Source organism: Trichechus manatus, unplaced genomic scaffold (genome assembly GCF_000243295.1).
Source record: "Trichechus manatus latirostris isolate Lorelei unplaced genomic scaffold, TriManLat1.0 scaffold00055, whole genome shotgun sequence".
Taxonomy (NCBI): Eukaryota; Metazoa; Chordata; class Mammalia; order Sirenia; family Trichechidae; genus Trichechus; species Trichechus manatus.
Window position 1 is genome coordinate 2349002 of NW_004443991.1, and position 10334 is coordinate 2359335.

The 10334-nt window shown below is 38.0% G+C and overlaps 1 protein-coding gene across 1 annotated transcript in view; it reads right to left on the reverse strand.

Annotated features, from left to right (window-relative positions):
* The window catches only part of IMPG2 (interphotoreceptor matrix proteoglycan 2), a 151786-nt gene that overhangs the window by 65821 nt on the left and 75631 nt on the right, over positions 1 to 10334 (reverse strand). The window contains exons 8-9 of the mRNA XM_023732866.1: positions 7618 to 7676; positions 5533 to 5553 (exon numbers count right to left, since the gene is read on the reverse strand). Of these exons, the coding sequence (XP_023588634.1) occupies positions 5533 to 5553; positions 7618 to 7676 (80 nt within the window). The remainder of the gene's footprint in view (positions 1 to 5532; positions 5554 to 7617; positions 7677 to 10334) is intronic.

Consider the following 10334-nt stretch of genomic DNA (forward strand, 5'->3'; position numbering starts at 1 on the left):
AAAATCAAAACATTAGCTACACAACTCAAACAAATAGAAGGAGAACAGCAAAAGAAGCCTACAGCCACCAGAAGTAAGTAAGTAATAAAGATCAGAGCAGAAATAAATGAAATAGAGAATAGAAAAACAATAGAAAAAATCAACAAAACCAAAAGTTTGTTCTTTGAAAGGATCAACAAAATCGACAAACTGCTGGCCAAACTGACAAAAGAAAAACAGAAGACGAGGCAAATAACACAAAAAAGAAATGAAATGGGGGACATTATAACAGACCTAATTGAAATAAAAAGAATCATAACAAAGTACTATGACAAAGTATACTCCAACAAAGTTGAAAACCTAGAGGAAATGGACAAATTCCTAGAAATACACTACCTACCCAAACTAACACAAACTTAAGTTGAAAATCTGAACAGACCCATAACAAGAGAAGAGACTGAAAAGTAATTTTAAAAAAACTGCCACCAGAATGGAAGGAATACACACAGTCAATACACCAAAAAGAAACGGTCAACATTTAACCATTTCAGGAGGTAGCACATGATCAAGAACAAATGGTACTGAAGGAAGAAGTCCAGGCTGCACTGAAGGCATTGGCAAAACCAAGGCTCCAGGAATTAGCAGAATACCAGTTGAGATGTTTCAACAAACCGATGCAATAGTGGAGGTGCTCAATCATCTATGCCAAGAAATTTGGAAGACAGCTACCTGGCCAACTGACTGGAACAGATCCATCTTCGTGCACATTCCAAAGAAAGGTGATCCAACCGAATGTGGAAATTATCCAACAATATCACTAATATCGCATGTAAGTAAAATTTTACTGAAGATCATTCAAAAGTAGTTGCAGCAGTACATTGACAGAGAACAGCCAGAAATTCAAGCTGGATTCAAAAGAGGACATGAATCAAGGGATGTCATTTCAGGTGGATCTTGGCTGAAAACAGAGAATACCAGAAGGATGTTTACTGTGTTTTATTGACCATGCAAAGGCATTCGACTGTGTGGATCATAACAAATTATGGATAAAATTGCAAGGAATGGGAATTCCAGAACACTTAATTGTGCTCATGAGGAACCTGTACTTAAACAAAGAGGCAATCATTTGAACAGAACAAGAGGATACTGGGTTGTTTAAAGTCAGGTAAGGTGTGTGTCAGGGTTGTATCCTTTTACCAAACCTATTCAATCTGTATGCTGAGCAAATAATCCAAGAAGCTGGACTGTATGAAGAAGAACACAGCATCTGCACTGGAGGAAGACTCATTAACAACCTGCGTTAAGTTGATGATACAACCTTGCTTGCTGAAAGTGAAGAGGATTTGAAGGACTTACCGACGAAGATCAAAGACCACAGCCTTCAGTATGGATTACACCTCAACATAAAGAAAACAAACATCCTCACAACTGGGCCAGTAAGCAACATCATGATAAATGGAGAAAAGACTAAAGTTGTCAAGGATTTCATTTTACTTGGAACCACAATCAACGCCCACGAAAGTAGCAGTTAAGAAATCAACAACATATTGCAAAAGACCTCTTTAAAGTGTTAAAAAGCAAAGATGTCACTTTGAGGACTAAAATACACCTGACCCAAGCCATGATATTTTCAATCGCCTAATATGCTTGCGAAAGCTGGACAATGAACAAGGAAGACCGAAGAAAAATTGATACCTTTGAATTATGGTGTTGGCGAAGAGTACTAAATATACCATTGAATATGCCATGGACTGACAAAAGAAAGAACAAGTCTGTCTTGAAAGAAGTACAGTCAGAGTGCTCCTTCAAGTGAGAATGATGAGACTTTCTCTCATGTACTCTGGAGATGTTATCAGGACCAGTCCCTGGAGAAGGACATCATGCTTGGTAAAGTAGAGGGTCCATGAAAGAGAGGAAGACCCTCAATGTGATGGACTGACATAGTGGCTGCAGAGATGGGCTCAAGCATAGCAACAATTGTGAGAATGGCGCAGGACCGGGCAGTGTTTTGTTCTGCTGTACATAGGGTAGCTATGAGTCAGAACCGACTCCACAGCACCTAACAACAACAACAATGCAAGCAGATAAGACAATTTAATTTATGCCACTTGAAAGTGTGTGATGTTTTTGTGATACTCCTGACTTAATCTGATGCATTTTAGTCTCTAAATATGAAAGAATAGTTTTTCACCCTAAAGAACATAAATATTATCTTCATATGTTTGTACCTTCTGAGTAATCATTTTAGGGACATTGCTTCACAGCCAACAATCCATCTCTATGAGGGTGTGTATTTTTGCTCTGGAGCATGCCCCACACCTCATAAGCTCATCACAGGAAAGGCAGGCTTCTCCTCTTTACACAAGCTATTAAACTGACTTGTAATGTTAATGCAGATCTAAGACAGGAAGAAATGATAATAAAAAAAAGAAGCAAACATAGGAAAGGAGAGGAGAGGGGAAAAGGCTGTGTCAGCACTCGAGATGTTTCCTGGGCTATGCAGAAAAATCGAGCAAGGAGAATCAAGTATTTACTGAAAGCCTATCATGTATCCAGAATAAGTTTTAAATATTAGAGGGAGAAGATCAAGAGAAATGGTCCTGAATCAAGGAATGTCTGCAAATCAGACAGTTTGAGTTAGGTTACTGATGGGCCTTACTCTTTACTGGCAAAATATTATTCCAATATTTCTCTTGGACATCTGAAAATAACACTTATAATCTACCTTCTCTAGTGAGGATAAATTTGTTAAAGAAGATAAAATGCCTCAGAGATATGCTGCAACTTATTAACATATTTTTGTTCTGGAAAGAGTACTCAAGAAAATGCTTAAAGTATCAGGAGACCATCTATTCTCAGGGCCAGCAACTTCACCGTGACCATAAACAGACTGAATTCTGGCACAGTATTAGAAGTACAGAGACCTGTTCTGGTCTTAGACACCATGTCTAGGAATGAGGGTCAGAATAAAAGAAAGCCAAGAGGCCAAGGAGGTACTCAAGAAACAGAATACACACTGGTGGACAAAAACGATATCATCCGATTGGAGAAAGCTGTGGTGGCTGCCTGTATTCAGCAACTCCACCTTAACCAACCACCACTTATCATCTTCTTTCATCTTCTGAACTGGGCTGCAACAGCTGCTATTTAAAAGAGAATTCTCTGCCCAACAGCTATTCCCAGAGGTATCAATCATGCAGAGGTGAAGTTCACCCTTTCTTATTCTCTCCCCTCAGATGCCCTGATTGATGGTTTAACACGTGCATATTTTAAAAAGAGCATCCAAAACAAGGACATTTCAAAGAAACTCAGACATCCCTTCTTCATTGGCATGTCTCCTTCTATTAGAAAGGAGGCAGACACCTACAAAGTCAGGAGGAGAATCTTGAAAGTGTGTATACCAGGTGGATACATTGTTGATTCACTTCAAACAGGTTTTACTAGCTGTAATGTGATGTGTACATCTTGAAAGAGGTACAGAGCAAATAGAAAATTCATGTGCACATAAATGCTTGTGGATATATATGTGTGTGCATGTATACAAAAAAGAGATATTTATAACAATAAATAGACTATTTCTGTGTCACACACTTATTCATATACAACTCAGAATACCAAAAAGTTAAGAATAAATTCCATTAACTTGTTAATAATACCTGACAATGCTGAACAAATGTGGAAACTGTACCTAGAGTAATACTTCTATTACAAAATCAAATTGTTTCTTATTGAATTATTGTCTGTGTCCCTATAGAGGACTATTAGCACTCAGCAACTGGATACCATTCTTTTGATCACAGAGTTAACATCACAGTTTGGGTTCACAGCCTAAGGCCCCAACCAAGGGCAGCACTTAAACAATCAGGCTTTTTGGTTGAGTACAGACCGTCAATACACATATCATAAATGCATACACACAGAGAAGTATACATACACTGATGTTGGTGGTGGTTGCCATCAAGTCAATTCTAACTCATGGCAATCCCATGTGTTACAGAGCAGAACGGATCAGTAGGGTTTTCTTGGCTAAAATCTTAACAGAAGCCGATTGCCAGCCCCTTTCTTCCATGTTATCACTGGGTATGTTCAAACCACCAATCTTTAGGTTGGTAGTCGAGCGCAAACCATCTGTGCCACCTAGGGACCTTTACATACACAAGAGTACAGGAACCCAAATGCTGGTTACTTTGATCAAAACGTCTGATACCTCCAAGTCATATAACTTATAACAAGTCAATATATCTCTCTGAGCTACAATATCCTCACCTCCAAAAAGAGAATGAAATCTCATTTCTACTACCTCACATGGATACTAGCAAGATAAAATAAAGAGAAAAAAAAAAAAACAGCATTTTGACATATGTCTGAAAGCACTTTTCATTAAACTGTATGTTCCTAGAAGGTAGAAACCGAGAGTTATTCCTTTTTATATGCCAATCAGTAGGCACTTATTACTTGTTAAAATATTGTAAATGAAAATGAGAAAGCCAGAAAGTTCTTTTCAAATATAAGATACTACAATGAAGAAATATTATTATATCTATAAATATGACCATATTTATCCTATGAATTTGCTTTATAAATCCCATAGTATGCTTATCAATTATCCAAGATAATACAAACTTTAAATAAATTTGGAATCCAACAGCAAAAACAATAAGCATATACTTTTATTTATCCTTCTGCTAAGACATTACAGACAGCAACTGTTTTTGCAAATGAACTATTATAGATACCAGCTCCTTTCTCTCTTTTATTTACCACTTAAAATGTGCTTGATAATCATTGAATGATATAGTGTACTTGAAAGTGTTTACATTAATACAAGTTATTTTTCTTGCTTTCTGTGAAGTGTAACTCAATGCTTAAAAGTACATGTCAGTCAGCAGTCTATAACAAAGTCTATAAATTATACCCTGTAAGCTCAATTCAACCCACTGCCCACGAACTGAGAAGAGTTTTCACATTTATGAATGGTTTTAAAAAAAAAAAAAAAAAGCAAAAGAAGAATATTATGTGACGTGTGAAACTTATATGAAATTCAAGTTTCAGTGTCCATCTACAAAGTTTTATTGGAACACAACAACGCTCGTTTATTTGCAATGTATTGTCTTATAGCTAGGAGTCCTGGTGGTGCAGTGATTAAAAGCTCAGGCTGCTAACCAAAAGGTCGGCAGTTGGAATTCACCAGCCACTCCTTGGAAACACTATGGGGCAATTCTACTCTGTCCTATAGGGTCGTTATCAGTCGGAATCTACTCAACAGCAATGGGTTTGGGTTTTTTTGTTTTTGGTATTATAGTTGCTTTCGCCTTATAGCGGCAGAGTCGAGTAGCTGTAGCAGACCACAAGGCCTGCCGAGCTTAAATTATTTGCTATCTGACCCTTAACAGAAATAGGTTGTCAACACCTGATTTATAAGATGGAGACGGGTAGTGATATTGGAAGTGATAGAAGCATTGAGTCATGCTCCCTGGGACCTAGGCTGCCATATTTTCTAAACTATCTCCTGATTCAGTGGAATAGTATAGAAAATGCCAAAAAGCACCCTACCTGCCATTTTCCTTGGGGGACCTGAAAATAAAAAAGGAAAACGTGAAACAGGGTTGGACAAGCAGTCACATCATTCACTAAAATACAAGTTCTTAGTATATTTCCTCTGATTTTCTTTGAATGTTTCCTTTAATAAAAATGCTTGCATAGCATCAGTACTGACAAATTCCTGTAGACTGAAGGAAAAAGCAAAGGTGGAGAAAACATTCTATTTTAAAACCAATGGTTTTTACTGTTTTTAAAACTTTGTTTAAAAATACTTTTTAAATAATTCATATATGCTTATCCCTTTATAAATAAACTTTTTCAGAAGATTAACAGAGGACACTAGTTGTTGGCATTAACAAAATTGGGAGCTCTCTTTTTGGTGATTACCATGGATTATGTCGTATTTAAGGGAGTCCTGATGGTGCAAAGGTCAAGTGCTTGGCTTCTTACTGAACGGTTGGAAGTTCAAATCCACCAGTGGCTCCACAGGAAAAGAGACTTGTTGATCTGCTCCTATAGATATTACAGCCTAGAAAACCCTATGGGGCAGTTCTACACTCATACAGGGTCACTATGAGTCAGAATCGACTCAACGGCACACAACAACAACAACATGTTGCATTTAAACTGGAAAAAATAAATTAAAGAAAATCAGATGGGACACAGTAAGGTGCTAAGGGGTTGAGGACTGACTAACCTGTATAATATTGCATAACCTTTAGTATTTATTTATTTTTATGTAACAAACACTTAAATAGAACTTTCCGTATGCTAGGAATTGTGCTAAATATTTTACAAAAATTAATTCGTTTAATCTTCCTTAAGTCTGTATGAAAGAAGTACTACTAGTATCACCATATTACAGATAAAAGAAACTGAGGAACAAACAAGCTAAATAATTTACCCGAAGTATTTTAAAAGTATTTCTTAACAAAGCAGGAGGCATAGGTAAATTGCTGCTGTCTTGCTGCACTTGCTATTCTTTCTGGTAAACCCAGAAGTTTTGACAAAGAGATGCCAAAGTTAAGACGCTGATGCTGTTAAGTCGGCTGTCAGCCTGCGCAGTGTGTGGCCTCATGCATGCTCTACCCTCAATGGCTGGGCCACAGTTATCGCCCAAATGCTCCAAACATTCACAGTACTGACTCCAGCATGGAGGTTAAGAGCAGGAGCACAAAAGACAGCCTCTTTGGTTCAAATCCTCCCTCTGCCTCCAAGTTACAAGTTCCTTGACTTTGGGTTACCCTTAATTACTTTAAGCCCATTTCTTCTTCTCTAAAATGAGCATTAGTAATAAGAATCCCTGTCCTCACAAGGTTGAAGATTAAATGACCTCATGAAACCCAAGTGCTCAATACAAAGTATTCACTCAATGAATGTTTATTAGCATTATGCTAAGGAGCCCTGGTGGCACAGTGGTTAAGATAACGACTTAGCTTGGCTGCTAACCGAAAGATTGACCGTTTGAACCCACAAGCTGCTCCATGGGAGAAAGATGTGGCAGTCTGCTTCTGTAAAGATTTCAGCCTTGGAAACCCTATGGGGCAATTCTATTCTGTCCTATAGGATTGCTATGAGTTGGAATCGACTCAGTGGCACACCAAAACAATATTATGCTGTGAGTCTTAAGCAGAAAAGATATGCCTTATAAAAAGGCATCTTTGATTTACTCAGAACTGCTATGTTTAATGGAGCCTAACATATCTTCCAGAGTGGCCTTACACAGAGATGCCAAAGCCACCTCAGTAGAACACAGACAAGCTTTAGGAGGATGCTGAGGCTCCAACTAATCTGACTTCAGGCTCCCATCAGTGCCAATAACAGCTGTGTGACTTGTCAGCAATAAGCTGGGGACATGAATTCTTACCCTAGTCCTACCACAGACCTATTATGTCTCCTTGGACGTATCACTTTGCCTTTTTCTAAGTTTCCTCACCTGAAGATGTATGACTAAGAATGCTAACTTACCAGAAATAGCAATGAAGTGCAGCATTCAAACCATTTGTTGTTAGAGTATGTATGGTAAATACAAAAGGATATTCCATTTGAAATAAAGAGTGTCACTCAACATGTGCATTTTTAGAGTAAACTATTTACCTAAATTCAAGCACACGGATGTCCTTATAGCCTGGTAACCCAGTAAAGGAATTTTCTACCTGTTAAAAATAAAAATAAATATGCAGAAAGATGAAAAAGTATATACTAAATAATGCTTTTTAAGAGTAGACTATAAAATGCATTATTTATAACTATAAGCTTGTATAGACACACACCATAGATATACATGGGTCAGAAAGTTTTATGAGAAAATCACAATAGCTAAAATGTTAGAAAATAGTTTTTACATATAACACTGCTACATTTTTCTTTTTCATTTTGTTTTATAAGGTTTCAATTGTTTTAATATTGATTTTTTTTCCAAATTATAAAAAGAAGGCATACGTCTTAATCTCATTGGCAAAGACCTGTGTTTTCCTTTGTGTGACGAAATGTGAAAAAAAGCATTAGTTTCAAAAGAAGCTGTGTTAATACCGTTTTTAAATGTTATTGTTCGGATTAGGAATCTGGCTACAGCATACACCCATGCACACTACCAAATGCTCAAGTGTTTACTTTCTATAAGTTTGAAAGCCTCTGGAAGCATCTGTTTCCTGTTCCCACAACAGAAGAGAACCATGAACACACCCAACATTAGAAAGAAATATGCAAGGCCTGGATTAGATTTCAGGAAAGAGGCCTTATTGACTAGTTTTTTCCTGAAGTAGATTATGGAGCAATGACCAGCCAATTTAACTGGTCAAAACATCAGTTTATGAGCCATGCTTCTGCAGGAGCTGGGTTTCTTACTGAGCCTTTAAAATCCAGCCATGTAAATCAATATGAGCTAATGACTGGAGGGGGGAAAAGAATTTGATTGAACTCTAGATCTAAAAATAATCAGGTTATGCACAAATACAGACTTTAATAAAACTAAACATTTAATCTGGAATATCTCAGAAGTTGATAGCCTCACCAGATGAGCCACAACACTAGAAGAAGGAAAGTCAGTCAGTGGACTTTGGGGACATTTCTGGGCATTTACTTTAATTTTTTCCCATACAAAAATTTATACATACATTGTTATGTGACTCTAATTGCTCTGCCCATTCTGTGACAGCACACTCCTCCTTTCCACCCCCGACTCCCCATGTCCATTCAGCCACCTCCTAACCCTCTCTGCTTTCCCATCTCACCTCTGGACAGAAGTTGCCTGTTTAGTATCTTGTATCTACTTGAGCTAAGAGGCACACTCCTCATGAGTACCACTTTATGTCCCACAGTCCAGTCCAATCCCTGTCTGAAGAGTTGGCCTCGGAAATTGCTTTAGTTCTGGGCTTTAGTTCAAGGAGCCATGCTTTCCGGGGTTCCTCCAGTCTCAGTCAGAACATTAAGTCTGGTCTTCTTACTAGAATTTGAGTTCTGTACCCCACTTTTCTCCAGCTCTATCAGGGACTCTCTGTTGTGTTCCCTGTCAGGGTGGTCATTGGTGGTAGCCAGGCACCATCTAGCTCTTCTGGTCTCAGGCTGATGAAGACTCTGGTTTATGTGGCCCTTTCTGTCTCTTGGGCTAATATTTTCTTGTATCTTTGGTGTTCTTCATTCTCCTTTACTCCAGATGGTTGAAACCAATTGATGCATCTTAGATGGCTGCTGGCGAGCTTTTAAGACCCCAGAAGCCACTCAACAAAGTAGGATGCAGAACGTTTTCTTAATAAGCTTTGTTATGCTAATTGACCTAGATGTCCCCTGAAAGCATGGTCCCCAGCCCCCTGCCCTGCTACTCTGTCCCTCAAAGTTTTTGATTGTATTCAGGAAACTTCTTAGCTTTGGTTTAGCCCAGTTATGCTGACTTCCCCTGTAGTGTGTGCTGTCCTTCCCTTCACCTAAGATAATTCTTATCTACTATCTAGTTAGTAGATAAAACTCACTCTCCCTCCCCACCCTCATAACCATCAAAGAATGTTTTCTTCTGTGTTTAAACTTTTTCTTGAGTTCTGGTAATAGTGGTCTTACACAATATTTGTCCTTCTGTGACTGACTAAATTCACTCACCATAATGACCTCCAGCTTCCTCCATGTTATGTTTCACGGCTTCATCTCGTTCTTCTTTATCATTGTGTAGTATTCCATTGTGTGGCTAAACCATTAATTTGTTTATCCATTCGTCCGTTGATGGGCACCTAAGTTGTTTCCATCTTTTTGCTATTGTGAGCAGTGCTGCAATGAACATGGGTAAGCATATATCGATTCGTGTGATGGCTCTTATTTCTCTAGGATATATTCCAAGGAGCAGGATAGATGGATCTTATGGTACTTCTATTTCTAGCTTTTTAAGGAAGTGCCAAATTGATTTCCAAAGTGGTTTTACCATTTTACATTCCCACCAACAGTGTATAAGTGTTCCAGTCTCTCCACAACCTCTCCAGAATTTATTATTTTGTATTTCTTTGCATTAATGCTGGCCTTGTTGGAGTGAGATGATATCTCATTGTAGTTTTGATCTGCATTTCTCTAATGGCTAATGATCGTGAGCATTTCTTCATGTGTCTGTTAGCCGCCTGAATATCTTCTTTGGCAAAGTACCTGTTCATATCTTTTGCCCATTTTTTAATTGGGTTATTTGTCTTTTTGTTGTTGAGGATTTGTAGTATCGTGTAGATTTTAGAGATTAGACACTGATCGCATTTGTCGTAGCCAAAAATTTTTTCCCAGTCTGTAGGTTGTCTTTTTACTCTTTTGGTGAAGTCTTTTGATGAGCATAAGTGTTTGATTTT